Source organism: Chanodichthys erythropterus, chromosome 13 (assembly GCF_024489055.1).
Source record: "Chanodichthys erythropterus isolate Z2021 chromosome 13, ASM2448905v1, whole genome shotgun sequence".
NCBI classification, from domain to species: Eukaryota; Metazoa; Chordata; class Actinopteri; order Cypriniformes; family Xenocyprididae; genus Chanodichthys; species Chanodichthys erythropterus.
In genome coordinates, this window is record NC_090233.1 from 29454587 (window position 1) to 29479157 (window position 24571).

General features: G+C 35.7%; 1 protein-coding gene across 1 annotated transcript in view; it reads right to left on the reverse strand.

Moving 5' to 3' along the window:
* Nucleotides 1-3694: 3694 nt before the first annotated feature.
* The window catches only part of si:dkey-220k22.1 (multiple epidermal growth factor-like domains protein 9), a 71981-nt gene continuing 51104 nt past the window's right edge, over nucleotides 3695-24571 (reverse strand). Inside the window, exons 4-6 of the mRNA XM_067407969.1 lie at nucleotides 16740-16889; nucleotides 8000-8269; nucleotides 3695-5885 (exon numbers count right to left, since the gene is read on the reverse strand). Coding sequence (XP_067264070.1) covers nucleotides 5437-5885; nucleotides 8000-8269; nucleotides 16740-16889 — 869 coding nt within the window. The 3' untranslated portion in view covers nucleotides 3695-5436. The remainder of the gene's footprint in view (nucleotides 5886-7999; nucleotides 8270-16739; nucleotides 16890-24571) is intronic.

The window sequence follows — 24571 nt, forward strand, 5'->3', positions numbered from 1 at the left end:
ATACAAGGGAGCAGGTGACAAATGCAGGGGTGGATTAATGTGTACATAGCACCCCTTTTTATGGTTTCAAATTTCTCCATTAAACATGGTTTCTGTGAAAAATGACTAACAATAATGAGGTCTGAGATTAAGAACACACTAAAAGTTACATATAAAATGTTTTATCCTTTTGTATTTAACAGCATAAACTTGCAATAGTCAAAGAAGAAGTCTCTTTTATCTAATGTCCTCTCTCAGGTAGATTAGATGTTAGTACCAGCTCTGTTGAAATCAAAATGCAAAAGGTGATGAGCACTGGCTGATAAGATAGTGCCACCCACTGCTGAGCTCTCAGACGTTTTTGCTTGGTCTTTAACCAGGCCTTACACGAACGGCTGCAATACTTCCCCTCTCACTAAAAAAACAATGAATGTAACTATTATTCCTTAAAAACAAACAAATATATATTAAGGTTCTGGCAAAAAGAGGAAGATGACAAAGACTGAATTGTTTTGCTGATTCATCTACAAGAGGAGATTAAGAGGATTTTTATTTTTTATTTTTTGCTTCTAAAATCTTGTCTGAATAAAGGGAAAAATGAATGAAGTATGTAAAGTGACTCAGATTTGTGATATTTGTTAGCATGTGTGACCCCTTAATGGATACCCAGAAGGTGTAGGCGATTGCAGGAATATTCCCCAAGCTATCTACCCCTGACCTTTGAGAAGTGTACAAATTAAAGTTGTGAGTATTTATGTGGGTGGGGGGCTTTTGTTATTCTCCGCTGGATTGTTTTTCAGGATTACATGAAAGCAAATTTATTCACCTCAGTTTTCAACATCAACAACATCCAGAAGAAACGTCTCGATATGGAGATTGTGTCATCCAGTATTTGCGATCACACGTTCACTCTGTATGGTAAAACTCTCGACGTTTGGAATATGACTCAATGACAAGTCACCTTGGGGTAACCACAACTAGGTATAGATCATATAGAAAATATTTATAGTACATTTTTGTAATGTTAAGAAATCTAGGAGTTGTGCGTAGGCTTTTAAATCAAAAATTCTTTTGTGGCGTTTATCACCAACCATTTTGCTCAAAAGAAATGGACAAGATCACACAAGAACATAACAGATTTTAGGACAGTCACGAGCATATTGCTCAATCAAACTTAAAATAGTTGCCTCATGCAGCTTCATGTTTCATGTAAGGGAGGAGGTCTGTAAATATTTGAAATGATACCTTATACGATACAAAACATCTGTACTGGGCTCATAAAATTTAACTGTATGTAACACGATTCTGACAGAGATAATGGCACCAGAAACACAACCTTAGATGAAAGTGATGATTATACTGAACAGAAAAAAAAGAAACTGATCTGAGGAATAATGTAAATGTAAAAAAAGAGTCATGTTTTAACCTTTGATATTTGTGGTCTCACTAAAGGAACATAGGAAACTGAAGTGAACATACATACATAAAAAAAATAATGTATGCACTCGCTGCTAATTTGTAACATATTAAGAGATGACTTTGGCATGCACACTACATAATGAGAATGTTATATCAGCTTAAGGTTATATGAGGTTAAAATTATATATTAATGTCATTAAAATGCTCATGCATTTTGATAAATGTAGTATGGCATTTAGTTTAGTTTGAAAAATTGAATAATGATATAAATAAACAATGAATAATAAATATTAAAGGTGCCCTAGAACCAGTTTTCGCAAGATGTAATACAAGTCTAAGGTGTCCCCTGAATGTGTCTGTGAAGTTTCAACTCAAAATACCCCATAGATTTTTTTAATTAAATTTTTTAACTGCCTATTTGGCATCATTAACTATGCACCGATTCAGCGCGCGGCCCCTTTAAATCGTGTGCTTTTATCATGATATCATGGATCATGTCAGTTATTATCGCTCCATCTGCCATTTTTCGCTGTTGTTCTTGCTTGCTTACCTAGTCTGATGATTCACCTGTGCAGATCCAGACGTTAATACTGCCTGCCCTTGTCTAATGCCTTGAACATGAGCTGGCATATGCAAATATTGGGGGCGTGCATATTAATGATCCTGACTTTTACATAACAGTCAGTGTTATGTTGAGATTCACCTGTTTTTCAGAGGTCTTTTAAACAAATGAGATTTACGTGAGAAGGAGGAAACAATGGTGTATGTGACTGTATGTCATTTCCATGTACTGAACTCTTGTTATTCAACTATGTCAAGGTAAATTTTTGATTCTAGGGCACCTTTAGACAGAATTCTAGTTAAAGAAATACATCTAAATTACACAATATAATAATACAAATTGTATACAGGCCTGTATTTTTTTGTTGGGATGTCATAATAGCAACAGATTATGAATTCAGATTAAATGAGTTTGGACAACTGGGGCCGTATTCACAAAACATTTTATCTTACCACTAAGAGTTCTCCTAAATAGCAGTAAAAGTTCTTAGCTAAGAGTTTTCTCTTAAAACCTATTCACAAAGCTGTTGAGACAAACTTTTACTAAGGAATAGAGAGAAGTCTCAAGCTAAGAGTAAGGGTGGGGTTGACCTCGTTGCTATGGAGTATACACACAGTGATTGGCTGATGGGGAGGAGTCAGCGATTTAATCATAGAAATATTGGAGAATGAGGTGTTATGTTTCCAAATTAAAATAAAGGTTTTAAAATACAAATGTTGCACTATTCAAATAAATATGTTTTAATAAAAATGTATATATTCCAAAATATACATATATTACTCTATGAAATCATTTGTAAGTGTGAATTCATGAAAACCATTGCCCCAGGTATTCAGACAATATTTATTTATTTGTTAAAGATTTATTTTTGGTGTCTCATCATAGTTCAGTGTCTTTGGGTGGATTAGGATTGTTAGTGATTTGGTCTTAGTGATTTAGGAGTCCTCTTGACTACTCCCAACATTTCACAGATTTAGGAGCTAGTTTTAGTGCTAAAATGTTTTGTGAAATACTCTTAGAGCAAAAATTTAGGACTCCTAAAATTAGGACTGACACGGCCATTATTTTTAAGATTTTCTCCTAAATCGGCAAGTTAGGAGCTACTTTTAGCCTTAAGATGTTTTGTGAATACGGCCCCAGGTCTTTAGGTTATGATGAATAATGAAGATGTTTGAAATGTACACCTAATAATTCTTGGAATTATTAAATAACCCAACTTTATATATATAAATATAAATAAATAAATAAATTATATATATATATATATATATATATATATATATATATATATATATATATATATATATATATATATATATATATATATATATATATATATATATATATATATATATATATATATATATATATATATATATATATATATATATATATATATATATATATATATATATATATATATATATATATATTTTTTTTTTTTTATTAAATACATTTTATCAGTGAATAATAATTTTTAAAAAAAACTGTTGGGTGTCTAACCCTGAGTGTGTCTAACTTTTCATTTTCAAATTCCCATATTAACAAATAAACATTCAAAATGTTAGCATCCAACATAAAATAGATTTACAATGCCTCAAACATAACTGAACATCTTTCAAAGATCTGATGCCACTGCCCAGACATAATTTACTTGTAAATTTCACAAGTGCTTTTTGTGTTCAGGATAAATCAAATGGTCAGGTGCGGTCCAATGGCTGGAACTACATGGCACAACAATATATGAATAATAATAATAATAATAATAATATGAATAATAATAATAATGATAATAATGAAAGCACAAATTATAGTAAAACTTTTATTGAAATCTTTCACAGAGCTATTGTGAATGTGGTGCATCATGCATACTGCACAATGCATACAATGTAAGATTAAGACACCATTACGACGACAGTCTCTATGTGCGGCAACTAATATGTTGGACACAAAATTTGTCGCCACATGTACCAATTTAATAGCAGCCTTCTCAAGACAACCATTCTGTACATCTAATATTTACATAGTTTTGTACCAATACACCCTGGGAAAAGACTGTGAAAGTGGGGAGGGAGCTAAAATCAGATATCCCAAGAGTCATTTGAGATACAGACAGAGATCATCTATTGCTCTTTTCTTCAAGTTCAGGTCATCTCCTACCAAGAATGTACAAACCCTTTCATGTCTTTTACTGACATATATCCAACTCACTTAGTTATATATTAGATTACAACGCTCCGCACCCACACATATACCCACACACACAAACACATGCACTTAGTCATTCACTAACCATTCGATCAACTTGTTTTAGCATGTGCCTCACAAATGGCAGTGATTAATTCTGTCCAGTACAGCTGTGAGAACCAACAGGCATTATTGCTCATCTGATAGTATTTGTCCCCTTCCTCTGTGACAAACAAACTGTCCCTAAACCATGAATCTGAGAGAGGTTCGCCCAAATAAATTAGCCAAAACTGTTAAACTCTCCCAACATAAACTCTAAGACATATTGTTGTGTCAAGTCCACACAACAAGGTATGGCACCTTTCAACAGGTGGCCGGTGATAAGTCACAAAAGAAAAGCGAATTGACAATAAATTTCTGAAAATAAATAAAACAAGTAAAATTCCATACATCGTGAAACAGTCTTCTAAATCCTCTTTGTCGTTGTAAAACTGTGACAAGAAATAGCCAGACTCTATCCTCCTGAGACTGACACACAGATCCTCTTTGGCCTGATAAAAATAAATCATCCCTTCTTGTATTTCGCTTCGGCAAGAAAGCCAAAAAAAAAAAAAAAAAAAAAAAAAGCAAAAGTTTATTCAGCATCTACCATTCAGTATTAGTTATTTCCATTGGATAATACACAGGCCTGGTCTCCATGTCAGGTCCAGTGTAATGGTGCCCCCTAAAGTAATGCACATGTAATAGCATGTTTGGTATCCTTTTGCTGAAGCAACACTCAAATGGTGTGGTTTAAACAACAAAAATGATATCCATCCTGAGTTTGTTGAAAACGAACCTCTTCTCTGTGTATTTAAAACATCCACAGCATTTACAAAGGGAACGAGTGAATGGGCGTGTGTAAATGTGCAAATAATGTTAATAAGCAGATGCATTAGATTGATCGAGCCAGACATGCTTCACTGTCTAGTATTCTGTTAGCAAATTAGTTTCTGCATCTCTTTTTTCAAAGCAAGACCACATGTTTCAGCTTTGGTTGTAACGTGGTCTTCAACAGGGCAGGATGTTTAGGTTGGCTTTTCAGTCAGATGCACTGCTTATGTTCTTTATTTACTACTGTCTCTTTTTGTTTTGGAGTGCTTGTGTGAGTGTTTTCATTATGTCTGAAGAGAAAAACAATGTCCTTTTTCATCGGCATAAAAACCAAAACAGGGGTCCACATATCCATAGGTCCACAATCTGCCCAGTGTCGATCCAGTGCTGGTGTAGCAGCCCAGCTTAAAAATCAGTTACACCTTATACAAACTACCAGGACCGGTTAAAGCAAGTTGTCCGTTGCCCACGTCACTAAGTTCATCCTCTAAAAGCCCTGATACATCTGCGTTCGGAATGCTGTCGTGATAGCTGCTGAAGCTAATGTTGTCCTCCTTCAGCTCGATGGTCCAGAACGGGGCGTTCAACTTGCGGTTTTGGTATTCCCTGTAAGTGTACACGCCACCCACCACCGCCAAGAGAGCTAGCACAACTATGATGATGACGGCCAGGATGATGATGTTGAACTGGTTCCATGGGAGCGGAGTCACCGTGGTAGTGGTGGTGTTGGTGTTGGTGGTGGAGCTGCCCAGGCTGCTAAGCAGGGTGGTAGAGGAGGTGGTGAATTGTGCTGTAGCATTGGGGCTGGAGGTCATGGTGGTGTAGTGAAACCAGTGGGTAGTGGTCGAAGGAGAAGTGTGGACGACTAAATAGAAGGCAAAAGAAAGAGATGGAAAGTTTGAGAAAACACACATCTAAAATAATACTAAATATCCAAAAAACTAAATTTAATTATACTCCAGTGACTTTCTAAGGGTATGGCGGGCAGAGCAGCGTTTCCTGCACCACTGAATATGAGATGTGAATGTGAGTTTGCAGTCCTATATTGAGAGTAATGAGATAAAAACGCTGTGTACTTCATATGGTCTTTGTATGCTGCATGCATGCATGCATGCAAAAAAAAAAAAAAAAAAACCCTGAACATTTCCAGTATAGTCTCATTCACAAACAGATGCCTCTCGTGGTTCTTTTAATGAATCATTCAAAAAGTCTGACAAATCCTTTACTGAAATGCAAGTTCTTCTTTTGTTAGTCACCTTGGATATTATTTTCAGACAGGTAACATTCCACACTAAAATTTTACATCATTTAACTTTATTTATAAAGCACTTTAAAACAACCGAAGTAGACCAAAGTGCTGTACAGAAGAATATCACTGCCAGTGAATATTATAACAGTACTCTGCAAGCAGATGGCAATATAGGTTATAAATGAAAGATAGAGAGAACAAAAAAGAGAGTAAAAGAATAAAAAAAAGGGTGAGAGCAGCAAGGCAGACCCATGTGGAGCCCTGATCTAGTGTAATGTAGAGAACAGATGCTGCACACAGGAAGAAAATTCAAAGGCAAGAGCGATTCCATCTGTTCAGTAGAACAGGCAGTGTCAGACACACCTCAGAAAGCATCTTAGGTTTATTATTTTTTATATACGATTACAGCATTTATTCATATTTTGAATTAGCTTTTATTTGTACATTTAGCAATTTTGTGTTTTTGTCATTTTTATTAGTTTGTTTTTTAAAAAATCTATATAGCTATAATTTATTTTTAAGTTTTAGTTTGTCATATTAGTACTTCAACTACAACTTACCTATTTATTTCAGTTACCAAGGCAACATTGTTTTTCATATAAAATTTAAATTTTATTTTATTTCACCAAAAAAGGGGAAATTTTTAGTTTTAGTTAACGATAACAACACTGTCATTATGGGAGAAGCTATTTTAAAGATTTTCCAACCATTGTTGGAAAGTCAACATCATTTCCATATGGAGTTCCGTTACAGTACCGTTATCATCAGTGAATGGCAACTTGGTTGTTCTGTAGCAGCAGAACATCTGGAACAGAGCTCAGACAGGTAAAAAAAAGACGGATTTATTATCGTTGACTGAGTGGAAAGGTTACCGAAAAGAGAGAGTGGATTTGGCTGACTTACTGGAGTGATAAATCACTCTTTTTTTTCTCCTCTCTCTTTCATATATTCACCCTGTGGTCCTTGTTTATTGTTTGGCAGTCCAAGTCAGTCTGCCTGTGGGAATGTACGATCAGTTCTTTTTACAGTACACCACTGATAGAATCAGCAGCATACAGACGGATGTTGTGAGTCAGAACACTAATCTGGGATTAGTCATTCTACAACACATCTTCTTTTCCCCCCTTTGAAAACCACAGTCACTTAACATGTAAGATCTTTTTAATCACCCTTTAAAATAGGCGTTTAAAAACATTAATATCTCAAGTTCAGTTCCTTCCTGTTCACACAGTATATACTGTATAGCTGTGTAACATCAAGGTCTTCATGACACATGATATATTCAACACATTGCAATACGGATCACAACTGAAACCGCATCAAACGCATGAGAAAGTGTGTCCACGAGAGAGAGTTAACCTGCAGGATCAGTTTCAAACTCTCTCAACTGGTTCACTTCACTTTTCTTCATTACGCAGTCATGTAGAAGTGGCTCTAACTGCACTGATATATAATAGTTATAGAGTTACAGCTTCATCTTCAATTGAATTGTTGAAAATGATATGAATGAACACAATAAAAAAAAAAAAAAAGAATTTTAAATACAGCTGTAATTTTGTGAACAAAAAAATGAAGACAAACTTGCGATATATTAATAAATGACTGAATTGGCACAGCCCTAATATCCCAGACTGTAGCAAAAATGAATCCATTATTATCACTAGATTTATTTATTTCTTTATTTTTTTTTTTACACATATTAGCCCAAACATTTTGGCTTTGGCTCTCACCTGTAGGAGTGCAGTTCCTGGCGAGGGCGTCCCCCGTGAATCCCTCTGCGCAGCGCTCGCAGTGCAGTCCCGTAGTGTTGTTGATGCAGCTCAGGCAGTGGCCTGTGTCTGGGTGACAGATCCGAGGGGATAAGCGGGGGTCTCCGTTCCCGCTGCAGTTACAGGGAAGGCAGATGCTGTCGGCGTTGTAGAAGCCATCACTACACTGCTCACAGTTGGGACCCTGGTACTCCGGCTTGCACTGGATACAGAAAGGCTGGCCACTTGAGTCTAAACACATATGGACACAAAGAAAATTTAGGGTGAATTAGAGGAACAAGACACACCTGCTAGTAAAAAATATATATGTATGTCAAGTATATAAGACATTTTCACTGAAATTGCCAAATTACTTTTGCTAAGACATTTAGAGACACAGAGTTAATTTGACCACCAGATGGCAGAATCTTTTAAGGATGCTGAAGGCAGACAGTATTATGGGAATCTGAGGTCTTTGTTTATATTAGCATATATCAAGTTGTCAGATGAACTTGGCAACCTTCCAATCATTCTAGAAATGTTATTTCCTTTGCATTTGACTGCAGACCAAGTTAATAACCAATGGGCAAAATCCAGGCTTTGAAAAGGTCTGATGATTTCTTAAGCCTAAGTGAAATGATGTGAAAACACTCTTCCCCATGCACACACACACAAACAAACTACAGCCTAAAGCCTTCAACAGCACATCTGCAACTAAAAGAAGAAAGTAGACAAACAAACTGTACAGTAAATAAAAACATTCACTTTGAAACCTGTTTTGCTTGAGGATAACACACATTGTAGATAAACATCTTTCTTTTTGTCTGATCACATAACTATGATGTTTGTCACATTAAAGGGTGAAAAAAGATATATAAAATGTTTTAGAAATTTTAAATCTGTCCACTAGGAATAGTGCTAGAACACAAGATAAGATGATTAATGCATAACTGTTGTTTTTCCATTTCTAACAGAAAAACGTTGCCGTTCTGTATTTATTGGACAGAAATGTCACATGAAGGGTGTAAACTGAAAATAGATGTACAAAGTAGCTACTGCAATTAAACCATTTGCAACTAAATGTGACACCATAAAATCAGTATGATGATTATATGACTACTGGGAAAGTACTAAGGAACTACTGATTAGTTTATAGTATATGTGTATTCTAAAGTACTTTATTGCAAATGGTGAGACAGATTATTTTCAAGAGCATTATCACATTGTGAGACATTTTAGTGTCTGACACTAAGCAAATTAGTAGCTCATTTGAAGTGATTAATTTCTGTGGAGAAAAAAGGAGAGATGAGCCAGAAGAGGCGATTTTTAAAATCATTAATAAGCACAACAGATTCGACCAAACATGTTTTTCTCCCTCTTCCTTTTGGCAAAACTAATTGGCAGGCCAAGACAGAATCTGTAAACTTGTGGTTTTTTTTTTTTTTTTTGCATTTTCTGCACTGATTTGGTGTGCACTCTTAGATAAAAGCATTTTCACAAAAAAAGGCTGTATTTATTTACAGAATTTATACAGTATGTATATATAAAAATACAGACAAAAACAGTAATATTGTGAAATATTATTATAATTTAAAATAACTAAAATAAAATCTTTATTTTAATATTTTACAATGTAATTAATCCCTGTGATGGCAAAGCTACATTTTCAGCAGCCATTCGGTATTCAGTGTCACATGATCCTTCAGAAATTATTCAAATATGCTGATGTGATTTAGTGCTCAATAAACATTTATTATTATTATCATCTTCAAAGTTGAAAACAGTTGTGCTGCTTATATATATTTCCCAGGACTCTGTATTGAATCAAAAGAACAGCATTTTCTTTAGCTATGTTTTGTAACATTATAAAAGTTTTTACTGACAGTTTTAATCAACGTAATACATCCTTACTGAATACAATTATTCATTTCTTTAAAAGAAAACGGTACAGTCCCCAGTAGTGCAATGTACAACATTTTGCATGCCAGAGCGAGAGAGAACTGAGAAGGAGGAGGAGGAAATAAGAAAGGGACAGTTAAAGCAAAAACCATGTTGAGACATAGAAAAAGACTGAGCTAGAAGACAGACGGTATACATTACCTGCTGTGAATCAAATATATCTAGCAGAGAGGCAGTTTTTATGTTACATACAGAGAAGGGCAGTGAATCAGGGAGTTCTATGACCCTCCTACCATCATTTGCCCAGATTCAGCACCTGCATACAGCCGACAGCAGGATATAAAACCCAAATCTCCAGGCACATGATGTACATCCAGGGACTACTACACTAGAAGGACCAATTTTCCACATTTCTCAAGCATGAGGGCAATAACCATCATGGTAAGATTATGACACAATGAAAGGACGGAAAGAGACTAAGGCAGAAAACAGCCCATTTATACATCATCACGACAGTAAAACACCCATGTAGGGACAAAGAGCTTGAGCTTCTCTGAGCTCTTTGAACTTAAAACTATTTTCCCAATACAGAATTAAGAACATTCACACAAATTAAATGAACAAGAGAATGAAAGAACAAAGACAAAAGAAATGGAGTACTTGAGCTGTTGGTGGCCAGAGTGAAATCAGTATAAACACACACACACACACACACACACATGCACACACGCACACACACACACACACAAAGGCTCATTTTATTTGATCTCACCTTTATGTATTTACTCCAAAACGGTGTTTTCCGCTTCTTTCAGCAGTAACAAAACCTTGACAAAAAATTCAGAACTGTTCAGCACTGCATATGTCCCAACATGTTACAGCATACAAAGATTTCCGGCGACAACACAATATATGCTTCCTCATGTTGCTGTGACTCTGACTCGTGACGATAATGTCTAAATTGAGGCTAGTCAATGTTTAATCATCTCATAATTACAGCACCCGCACCAGCTTCTTTAGTGAGGTGACTTTTGAGTTGTTTTTTCAGCGTCACAAGCTAGGCATACAGACGCACACAACGTTTGACGCACCATCCCAAACAGGTATGGACATGCTCACGGCTATAGTCGTTCCAGCAGTTTTCACACTTCCTGACCAAAGTGAGAATTAAAAAAAAAAAAAAAAAAAAAAAAAAAAAAAACACACAAATAAAAAAAAAAACATACTTAAGAAATAGTTAAGAGTAAAGACAATAATTCCACAGAGTAAGTGAATAGAGTAAAATTACTCTTCTGCTCTCTACATTATAAATGAATATACGAAGATTTCTTGTCCTATATTTTCATGTATCAATACTGCTTATTTCAGCAGCTCACTGTGTATGTTAACTCTCTCACCATCTGTGTATCACAAGGGTGGACAGAAAGAAAACAGCAGTGACAAATAACAGACTTTTTCACAGACTGCTGAATCAAAGCTGAAGCTCTGGTGGAACAAAGCTGGCGACTTCATCAAAATTATAGCAACCGACACTGCGTGGCAGATAACAAGCCAACCAGTGCTAGGTCATTTCCAATGCAAATTCAGCCAGCATATGCAAATCAAACATGCACTTCACTAAGGAAATCTAGCATTAGCAAGGAGAGCAGAGAAAATCTGTGCCACTTGTAAAGAAAAAAGACATTACAAATTGCTCAGGACTTTACAGTTGAGAATGATCAGCGAGTATTTAAACATGTCACTTAAACTTATTATTTCTGCCTTAAAATGAGTGAGATGTTCACAGTAGCTGGAAAGAGGGAGTGTTGATGTTACAAGCTTGTGACAATAAATACAGTATACATACATACTATACATACATTACTATTCAAAAGTTTGTGGCCTGTAAGAATTTTTTTTTGTTTTTGTAATGTTTCTTATGCTCACCAAGGCTGCATTTATTTGATAAAAAATAAGATAAAACAGTAAAATTATGAAATATTATTACAATATAAAATAACTGTTTTCAATTTCAAAAAAAAAAAAAAAAAAAAAAAAAAACTAGTACTGACGTGCCTAAAACGTTTAGAGAGTAACGAATAGATGCAGCCAGGTATGTTTCTTTCAACTGACATAAATAATTGATTTGATAGAATAATTTTTCACTTAATGTTCTGCTGCATCTACCTTATAAAGCCCCTTCAAACTCCAGACACATCAAATAAGGTCTGTGTTTCCCATGAAACCTTACAAATAATGACTGACAGCTGGTCTAGAATAGACATTCACAACGGAATTTACATATTCATGAGACATTCTGTAGGAGAGAACGACCTTATGAAACCAAGGGACACAATATGGTTAAATATGTACAGTATTAAAAGATGAAGACTTGCAAGATCCCTGAGCTGTCAAAAGAGAGTTTAATGAGAGAGTTTAATGGATGAGTTTAAAAACGCATCCACCTTTGTTTATCACACAATAAGCACTACACGACTACATGAATATATAATGGCAGATGTGAGAGCTTCATCTACGCCTGTCAATTCTGCTCTACTTGGGTCTCAACAAATCATGTGTATGTGTTTTGATTAATCAATGCACAACAGAAAGTGTCAAGGCCACGTCACGGCAACAATAGGAGGTACTAACAATGACTTGTTCACTGTTCAATACAATCGATTTCACTCAGTCACTGAGACAGCATACATTTGTTAATTCAGACGAAGACAAACAAAGAATTATTGAAGCAAAGCAAATCCAGCCATTTACTGAGATCAAATAGATGACTTCAGAGTGTTTGCTCTACAAGGGCTGATTTCACAAAAGCAACTTCAAAAGCACTTTTTCTTTTCCTGATGCAGAGACCCTAACCGTAATGGAAAGGCTTATTCCTACTCTCTCTCACTAATACTCCTATAAAACTTATAAAACATTTCAGATACTGCAGAAGGGGTCAATACAGCATTCAAGTGATACTTCAATACACAGGTATAACATCTAGGGCCACAAGGCCATAGTCATAGCCTACATCACTGCTTATACAAGAAGAGAAGGAGAGCAAAGAATTAAAAAGATTAATAGACACTAAGTCTAAAGCAGTAAGAGAATTTAGTGTAAGAAGAATATTAAAAAATGGCTTACATTACATGTATTGAATGTTTGATTTTAACCAGTATACACTATCCACTACAGTTTGGGGTCTGTAAGATGTTTTAATACAGAAAAAAGTCTGCATTTATTTGTTTAGTTAAATACAGTAAAAACAATTAATGTTGTATTAAAAAAAAAGAAAACATATATACTGAACATACAAAGTGAAAACATTTTTTAATATCTTCTCTTTCTGAAGATGATGTAAATTCTGTGTCTAAGCACTGTATTTGCTCAAAATTAGTGTTAGCTGTGATGAGATCTAAGCACAGAGATTCTGGCTGTGAGTGCTGAGGGATGCATCCAGACTGTAGATGACCATGGACACAATGAGAGGAAGAGAGAAAAAGAGTCCCTGAGCACCAGCCGGACGGTGACTAAAACTGGACTACATAAATCAAACAGGAGTTATGTTATGAGCTGTCTGCCCTTTACTCTCTTTCACTAATACTGAATATTGTGTTTTTTGGTTTCATGTCACCGCTTTAAATTTGATCTTTGAAACTCTGATATCACACCACCTCAGAGCAAAAATATGCACTGTTAATTATGATCAGGGCAATAAAAAACTTGATAAGGAACCATTGTGGCACTGATCCACAACACTTACATTTTTAAAGAGCTGTACAAGGCTCGCCAAGCCACATGTTAAAAGGTTTATTCCTTATTTGGGTTATGGCATTGACACTCAGGGTTTATAGCAGTTTCTTATTTAAAAACACAGCAACAGTAGGGCAGGAAGTGTGCAAATTGGTGCAACAACTGCTTATTATACCTGCAACCCACCTAGCATTACATCAGTATTTCTAGATGCTAAATCTTGAACCAGCAACACTTCACTCACAGCGGCAGAGATAATGCCGCCCATGGTGCAGTGCGGGATGTAAACTAATGATCTAAGTCATGTGCTCTGCTCTTGTGCTGAGTGACCTTTACAGCAGCACATGTGTGAATTAATCACTTCCATCCTGCTTTTGGTGCTTTGACATAATGATATATTTCCATTGTTTAGGTCCCAGTAAAACACAGTTTCCCCATTAAGCTCTATAGAGATGCCCAGTGTCTCTGCAGTGTAATCTAGAGGCAGGTGGATAATGCATTCAGCTCTGCAGGAACTTAGTTAATAAAAGTGTGGCCTTGATGGGTAAATGAGGAATTCATTTAACACTGGTGTGCTCCCCTTTACCTCATCAGGCAGCATCATCAGGGATTTATGTGCGGAAGAAAATAAGGTCTGTCGGCTAATCAGCTGCTGTCCTGACTGTGCTGGTTATTAGCATTCCATTACCATAATCACTAATCCTCAAAACCTGTACTTCCATTTTAGTGTGGGCGCCTTTTCGGATGCAGGCATGACGATGAGCACTCCCTTCTTTCCTACACATGCTTTTCTCATTAAATACTATGACAGGAATCTGTATTTAATACACGCTATGTATAATCTTAAAATGCTGTTCATCAGTTGCTTCTCTAAATCAACAGCAGAAACGCCAGAAAAGAGAGAGAGATAGAAAAAGAAAGAAGCACTAGGTGTGTTAGCTTGCTCTTCAATCACATGTAAGAGCAAAATAAAGCTTCTAATACACAGATGTGGCTTGAGTTACTTGTGCCTGTGTTTCATACACATATCCTGTGAGGGTTTTGTTGAGAGTGGAGGCTTAGAGAGGAGAGAAAAAAGTTTATATAACTGACAACAAACTGACAACTATAAAACACATGCATTATAACATAGGAAAGCCTCTATCAAGAAGAAAAATGTAAGTGTCTGTATAAGTACAATACAGTGGCTCAGAAACAATAAAGGAGTGGTACAACTGCTAACAATGCAAATATGGTTAATTAAACATCAAGAACTAAGATAAAATTGTTCACACAGCTAAACGTTTACAGTATTTAATGGAATAAGACTACTGGTAGTTATGCAAATATGAATCTGTACACCGCAACTTCCTAAAATCGCAATATTTATTTTTATATATAATTCAAATACACATATGCTTTTCAAGTGTGACATCAGTAAGATTATTATTATTATTTTTTAAAGAAATTAGGCTTAATACCTTTGGTAACACTTTAGTTTAGGGTCCAGTTCTCACTATTAACTAGCTGCTTTTTCTTATTAGCTTGCATATTAGTAGGATATTGGATGCTTATTAGTACTTATAAAGCACATATTAATGCCTTATTCTGCATGACCTTATTCTACAACCCGTAATCCTACCCAATACCTAAACTTAGCTACCTTACAAACTAAGAATTAAAATGCAGTAATTAGGTGTTTATTGAGGCAAAAGTGATAGTTCGTTAATAGTGTGAATTGTATCTAAAGTATGACAATACTTCTATTCAGCAAGGATGATCAAAAGTGACAGTACAGACTTGTGCATATATATATATATATATATATATATATATATATATATATATATATATATATATATATAACTATGTTATTTATTTATTTATATATATTATATATATATATATATATATAACTATGTTATTTATTTATTTATATATATTATATATATATATATATATATATATATATATATATATATATATATATATATATATATATATATATATATATATATAACATAGTTAACTGTTAACATAGTTAATAAAAAACAATTATACAAACTAAAATTTTATAAAAAATGTCTGTTACAAATAAATTAACTGAAAAAAAAAAGTATCACGGTTTCCACAAAAACAGCACAATGGTTTTATAATATGAAATGTGTCTTGAGCAATTAATAAGCACATTAAAATGATTTCTAAAGGATCAAGTGACACTCTGGAGTAATAACTGCTGAAAATTCATCTTTACGATCACAGTAATAAATTACATTTTAAAATATATTAAAATAAAGAGTCATTTTAAATTTTAAAAACAACAAAACACATTTTTTTAATGAGGGTAAAATTTCAAAAGTGCATCTTTAAAAAAATGTGTGACAAAAAGATTGTGACAGTAATACTAATACTTCTAGTGAATGTCATAACGTTACTCCTCTATTACTCAAAACAGCAGCTGCATTGTGTGGCTATGTTTGTGATGTACCTTACTGTAATATCTGGGAACACTGAACACACACCTGCCCTTTTGCTGGTCTATGTGGTATTTCTCCATTGTCAGGTCCTACCTTAAATCAGCTCGGCTACAAGAACATTGCTGCCGTCAGCAAACCCAGAAACCCACCCACAGATCAACAAAACAATATCACACAATTCCTCACAAACATATGCCGAATAAAATAAGCATACAGAGACAAAGTACTGTGGGACTGATCAAAACACTGTCTGAATAAGTCACAAGAAATGCCCTCATACTTTTAAGACTTAACAGTACATTTCATAAACATATCCTGTGAGGGTTTTGTTGAGAGTGAGTGGAGGCTCAGAGAGGAGAGAAAAAGTTTCCAGTTTCACTTTCACTTAAAATAAAGCTATCTTCTCTTAAAAGTCTCAGTCCACCCACTCAGAAATTCAAGCAGCAGGCAGTTGGCCAGAATGATGCAAGACACATAATCCAAAACAGATGAGAGGGGGGTACTCCACATCTCCCAGAAGTGGAGATCTCCTCAGAATTTCCTACAGCTGTGGCCAATAGGAGCTCAATAATAAAGTTAGCAGGCTATGCTAATGTGAGCTATGCTAACCTGACGTGTGTGTGAGGAGGACTTACCCAGCTTACAGCTGCCTGTGGAGGTGACACTGGAGCAGGGGCAGGGGATGCAGGGGTCCGTCACGGGAGAACCGGGCCTTCTGTAGAAATTATACCTGCAGTTCTCGCAACTGGGTCCTTCAGTGTTGCCTTGGCAGTTCACGCAGATGCCTGAGAGAAAAGGGGGAGGGAGAGAGGGTTGAGTAAACAGACTCACAGCTCTGACTGACAGGACTTTGGTCCAGTGAGGTGGATGAGAGTTCAACGACGCTAAACAAGGTAGACATAACAAACCTGAAGTTGGAAGACTGATGTGAAGGGGGGGGAAGGAGAGATTGAGCAAACGTATTTCTAGGAAGCGTGCATGAAAACAAGAAAGGAACTTCCTCAGACCCTGCCAGAGCATGTGCAAATCTAATGACATAATGCTAACAGGGGGTTGTGAAAACAAATAAAATTTGAATAGGATCTTTTTGTGTGTGCCAATAACATTCAAGTGAACTCTTTACAGGGAGAGTGGTTTGAACTGCTTTTATTATATTGATTTGAAATGTTGAAAGCCAAGTGAAAACAGAACACTTCAACAAGTGATTGCATAATTCACAGAGGAAGTACGATAGACACGTACACACACGCACACATACACACACACGCATTGAATGGCATTCCTCTGGTCATTATGCAACAAGCCCAACCTGACATGTGCAGCAATAGCGGAGTCTTTAATTGGAGAAAAAGTGTCAAAAACTGTTGTAAGTGATGGGAGGCATGATTTCTTTCTCTGAGCATGAGAGAGAAAGCAAATACACTGCACAGTAATGAATGAGTGGAATGAAACAGCAGAAGGAAGGACTGGTGAGTATTGAGGTGTTGTTGAGGAGCGGGAACAGGATCTGTGAGGATCTGTAAGATTCACAAGCTGATAAACACCTGTGCAACTCTTGTCCAAAAGTGATTTCTCTGCTGTACATCAGACTTATTGCATTTGCTGTTCTTTTATCATTCTTTTCTAACAAAGCACCACTTCTGGTCAAAGATGAATGTCACTGTAATGTTCTAAACCAAAACATGTCTGATCAAAATTAGGACAAAAAGCATTTGGACATTTTTATCTTCTTTTATGTTCCACAGAAGAAAGGAAGTCAAAATAATTCAGTCATTTTCCATATTTGAGTGATCTGTCCCTTTTAAATGACACTTATCGGCTGGTTTTATTTTATTTTTATTTAACCTTTATTTAAGCAGGAAACACTCTCTGAGATTAAAAATCTCTTTCACAGGAATGACCTGGCCAAAATGAGCAGCAATACAACTAGTTTCAACACAGACTTAAACAGTACAAACAAAATTAAAAACAATTACATTTCACTGAATAATCTTCCATTTGCTGAATGACTACTTTAAACAGATCCAAAGACAACACATTTTGTAACTTCAATCTCGAATGAAGGTGATTCCAGTCAAATGGGGCTGCATACACAAAAGCCTTCTTAACTAATTCAGATATAGCAAAAAGGAACAGAAAGAGTATAACAGTTTTGAGAACATAGAAAATATTTCTCAACAATTTTCTGTTGAATAAGGCTGCAAAGATATGAAGGCACCATCCCCAAGATGGCTTTATAAATAATTAAGTACCAATGCATTTTTGATTGCAAAAATGGTTAAGATAACTGAAGTTTTCTACATTTTTTGCCAATGCCTCTTGGTCTGATTTTTTTGTATTCTAACGCAACGACATTTAAACATTTTTAATTGCGGCATCAATGTCTAAAGATGTTATGGGACCACTGCAGTGCTCAGTAAGCAATTATCTCAGACAGAGAAAGATTAATGACACAAATTATCTAGGCAACAGTCAACTGATGAAAAATTGCATCGCACATGTGTAACCAGCATCACTAGTTACACATGTAACTATTTTTGATCATCTGTATGATAAAGATTACTGCATTTGCATTTGTGTCTGGAATTTAATGACTATCTGAATTAACTTTATATTATTTGATCCAACGTCTGGCCGTGCAGGCAAAGATAAATTGCTTTTCACAAACACACTGCTTAACTGCTATAGAGTTTTACATTTTCTGAAGAAAATGTAAGTGTTACATCTGTTTAAATCTCACCAACACAATGCCTACAGCTAGTGTTTTCTAAATGGTTGCCAGGGCATTGCTAGGTGATTGCTAATGATTTCTTGGTGGTTGCTAGATGGTCACTTAATGGCCTGGGGAAAAATAGCATACTCCCAAGTTTCTTTTGTCCCAAGATGCAAGTCTATGGTATTTTTTTTCTTTTGCCAACTGCTCATCTGATTGAAAAGTACTAGTACACCTCTTCAAGATTTGAAGTATCATTGCAGTATGCACAAATATGCCATGCTCCACTTCTTTACAATATAATTATTGTCTAAATATTAAATAATTTATTCAGTGAAATATGACCAGGCATTGAACATATGTAACTAGACGTTATTTGGCACACTTTTCACATTATTGAAGATGGCCTCTCCCAGCTAACCCAGGTATGGTTTCCCCCAAGGTTGTTCTTCCTCTTTGGCTAAACATCTTATGGATTTTTTCCTACCCTAAGGCATTTCAAAGCATTGTAAAAATATCTGACTGGGCTTCAGCAAGCAACACTAATAAAGAATATAAAATAAATACACTAAAAATAACAGAACTGAGTAATAAATTAATGTTGTGTTACAAAATTCAAACAACATTCAAATAACAATCAAAAAATCAAAACCTGGTACACTTTTTATAGAATTAATCTCAGTATATTACAGAAGCTGCCTATCAAAACTGCCATCGGATAGAACATGGGATAAAATTACAATAGCATGGCTCAATTGCTCACTTCAAGAGTATGTCCATCTATTGACACATCAAGAGCATGAAAAATCTTCAGGGATGAAAGCAGAAACATACTTTGAGTGCAAGACAAAGTGAACACTATTAAAACTCATGGCCAAAAGCACACAGATCAAAGAGGCTGTGTATGCGTGTTTGAAAAGATGGGCTGCTGTCAAACCCACTCAACTATGCGTGTGTAAGTTTGTTTTTCTACTGGGTCTCAAGGGCCAGAAAGTAAAGCAGGAGGAGGATCATTAGTGTTCAAACGGTGTTCCCTGTGTTGAAGACTGATATCTGTCCACAGATGAAGCCTTATGCAAACAATCCCCTTGGTCCAGCTCTAAATCTTCTTTCATCTCATTACAGGAGACTGACACAGGGGTCAGACGGAAGCAAGATCAGTGAATCACCCTCTCGATAGAAATCGCGTTCCGGGTGGGGGGTCCCCCTCGGTAGTTCCGGGGGTTGGAGAAACGGGAACACGGGGCGCGATGTGTACGCAAAGGGCACTTTCATTTTGACGATCACAGGGGCAGGGGGGCTTTTTTTAATATTTTTTATATATTTTTATTAACCTTTACTATAATAAAAATATTTGTGATTGTGCATCTGTAACTAAACATCATATAAATTATATACATATTTAGTCGGTAAGCAAGTCAGATGTTAATTAGTAATTGCTCTGAAGGACAGAGAATGCAATTCAGACAATTCTTTTAGAACTTTTGACTGATTCATTAAAATTGCTCATAGTTATTTAGTTCTTTGTGATTTATACTACGCTGGTTACAGTGTAGTAAGCAAAGACATTACAGTAGAAAGATGTGTATTCAAGAGTGTAATTTTGAAAACAGGTGCAAGAAATTAGTAATGTAAATGATAAATGGTGCAATGTAAATGAGTAAAAGGCCAAAGAGCTTACTGTGTAGCTGAAAATGACTACACCCAGTTTCTGTAAATTTGAAACATTTTGGACAAAAAAAATGAATCCTGTACTGAACATTTGAACAAAAAAACAAAGCACTTTGAATAGGTCAGGAAAGGAAACAAAGCAATGCACATGTGAAATTTTCCAGGTGCATTTAGTTGGCTAATGGTGATCTTGCTGGGAAAGACCATGTCAACAAAACTATTACAAATAATTTTCAGCAATTGAAATAAAGCTGAAATATAATTATTAGATCACAAATTTAAACTTTAAAAACTTGTCTTGTTAGCCTGTTGGTTGTTAAAGTTAGCCTTGTGTTTGTAAAGTATTCCTGTCTACTTTTTGGATTATCTTATTGTTGCCTTCATACTCGTTTGGATTATCTTTGTTTATGTGTTTATTGAACTAACTGCAACTAGATCCTCGCCTCTTACCTGCACTACCGGGTTAGAACCGCTTTTTCCAGAGGATATGAAACCCTGCTGCGGTAGCAAACATGTACAGTGTGAAACGAAGCGGAGTTAGAATGTTACAGCTACATACTTAGCAACAGTCAATCGCTTCCCTCATATTCACGTAAAAATGTCAAATGACGACAGAAAGTACGTCAATTGGAAAAGAGACAGTTTCATTCTTACTTTTATAGTCCAAAAAGTCCATTCAGTATAATCTTGATAGTACAGTCAGCACTATACGAGGATACCCTGGGTTTAGGAAAGTAAAGTCAGTTTAAAAATCAGCTCATGAATACCCAGAATTAGCTAAACAATGTGAAAGCAAGATAACCCAGGATTTTGATTACCCAGGCTTTACAATGACCCAGGGTTAACTATTTTAAGTGTGAAAGTACTAAAATAACACTGCGTCAAAATCATAACATGAAAATAAGATAAAGTAATTAAAAATAAAAGCACTTACAAAGAGCAAAGAGAAAAGGCTAGTCTATAGACAGGATTTCAGTAAATCAATAGTAGAGGTGGGCAAAATGCCTGGAGCAGCCGGAAAGCGGAAAGAGCACAATCACTTCTCAACTCTAATTGGGATTGTCTGAGGATCTCAGAGGTGTAATACTGCATTATTGCAGTGGGGTGAATGAATGAATGTCAACCACATCAATACAATGAATAGCATGACAAGCAATGTGTGGTATCTGTCAGGAGTTATTAAACAAATCATGCACACGAGACAGGAGTAGTGAACTTCATCCATCTTGTTTACTCATTCGCTTCTGTTCTCTCACACATTATGTCATTACACAACAGTTCAGACTTCATTTCAAAATAGTATTCTCTCTCCAGTAAAATGTAATTAATAATAATGATTACTATTATATCACACTTAACCTATTGCTTAAACTTATCACTGTACCTGTATACACTACTGTATAGCTCCATATATATATTTCTGTTCCCCCTTCACTGATTAGGCAGCTATTTACTGAACTGAACAATTTGTTTCAAAGCTTTGTGTGAAATGCACAGGCCCAAACCAAATACACAAAACCCAGGCTTAATAGTTTAATTTTAAATAGCCGCATCTCAAATCTATGAACATTTTCAAAGTATAACAAACAGCATTTGTAACAAAGTATTGTATTTAATTTAACTTCACCAGCAGACATGAGGGAGCTAAAAACATCAGCCAGTTCTAGCTCGAGGGCTCAACAATCTTTAAAGAAAATAGTAATTAAAAATAGAAAAGCCAGTTCATAAGGAAACAAACAAGTAGTGAAAAATATTTTTATGTGCCATATAAACTAAAACTAACCAGTTTCCTAGTCAACAGAAATGTCATTTCTGAAATAGAAATCTCTGCTTTGGATATGTAAAATTAATTCACCAAGATACTGACAGTGACTTATCTGGGAAAACAGGCAAGTAACAGGATTATTTTAAGTCTCACACGATGAAATGTTCACCAACAATCGAGTGCAGCTACAGAATAGAATATATGCATCCAAGAGGCTTAGTCCTCTATAACAGCTCAAATTTTGCTGAACTAATGTAACAATATCCGTTCGTCTCACTGCAAGGACATACATATGAGAGGCGAGATTCGCCAGCTGGGAGGGGCTGGTTGGGACAGTTTGACTCCTGCTGTGGTATCTCTGACGTAATGGCAGAAAGGTAATGGAAGCTCGCTGTGCTTGTCTGTGTATATACATTATTGGCTTTTAGGAAGCAGAAAGCATGCTGACAGGAAGAGTAAACACTGCTGGATAGCCACAAATGGACGCTAGGGAAAAAGCACAGATAGCTACAGGGACAATGCATCAAATATCAAATGAGAGCAGAAAAAAATCTGAAAGTATTTGAGATTAGGCTTCTGTTTGAAATTATCATTATAAAATGAAAATGTTGTCATAATTTACTAACCCTACTAACCCTACATCATTTACTAACAAGGTGAGTAAATGATGCCAAAATATTCATTTTTATAGAACAGCCCTTTAAAAGTACATCCAAACCAAACAACTTGCATCTGATTGTGTGAGTGGTATTAAAAAAAACAAAAAAGGTTAAAGTGTGCCTGATACTGTGGGTCTCCAGATCCAGAGTGTGCCATAGTCATAAGGAAACTAATAATATCATAATGATGACATTTGATGATGCACTGCAGTGCTTTTCATGTGGAGGTCAAACATGATTCTTGTTGACTGGTGTGTTGAAGCCCTGACACAATTAGTTTGAAAGGGACTCTCATTTATTACAGCACTAATAATTGCTTTACTGACCAGAATTTGAAATAAAAAGCATCTGTAAAATTAAATATGTGAATATTTGTGATATGTGGATACTTTGTATCACACAAAACACCATGCTGCTAACACAGCGAAAACACAGTGTGCACAGAGCACAAAGAATTTTTCACCTCGTCTGCCATCTTGAAGGTATTTATCCCCTGAGCTTTTGCAGTCTGGGACTGCCTCCTTCTCGAAGGATACAATACTGCCTGAGAATTTGGCTAGAATTAAGCATCTTAAGACAGGGATTTTCAAATTGGAGTTTGGGGACCCCTGCCTTAAGAACCAGTGTGGTGAGAGGGATAGAGTATGAGCTAAAGCTCTGCAGTGCTGTCAGTGCATACAGCAGCAGGAAGTGCTCATGTGCAGTTGTTGAGTTACAGTGATGACATGGCTCCTGCGCATCAGCATCAACATCAACACCAGTCTTTGGTTACTGCACTGGACTGCGGGGGCGACTGGGGTTGCGCAAGATATAATAACAACTTAATGAAAACAATTCTTAGGACACAACAATAATTATAATGGAACAGAAGGCTTGTAATATTGTTGCATTGCTAGATTTCTATGCATAATTTATCAAAAACTGAATAACAGTTTTGTTTTTCACTCTTCAATTTGGAACTATTATTTTCATTCAACTGAAAAAACAAAAGAAAAACAAGGAAAACCTGAACCACCCCTCAATTGTACTGTAAAACAGATTATACTAATAACAATAATGGGTCCCACTTTATATTAAGGGGCCTTAACTGCTATGTACTTACATTTAAATTAATCATTTGATACAATGCACATATTGTGTACATACAGGTTTTTATATTGTACTTATATTTTAAAAACTCCTGCACGTAATTACATCTGTAATTCATTTCTGTAATTACATTTATAATTACACTGTTGACCCATCCCTTACACCTTACCCCTACCCTTAAACCTACCCATACCATCAAAGCTTTCCCTAACCTTACCCATATTCCACCTCAATAGCAGCAAAAGTGTTTTGCAATTCAATATGAACCCAATAAGTACATTGTACTTATTTTTTGATGTAAGTACATAGTAGTTAAGGCCCCTTAATATAAAGTGGGACCCAATAATGTAATTTTACAGTAAAATTACAATACTAATATTTATGGCTGTCTTCAATTTCTTAGCTTTCAAATATGAAACCAGAGGTTTACAATTGCAGTATTCTTATCTGACACGGTATGTGCATCTCAGTCAGCTCCCTAGGTTCAGCAGTCAGGGGCACTGATCAGGGAGTCAGCCATTTTAAGCGATGTCTCAATCGCAAAATCCTTTCAGTGCACTTAAATGTTTG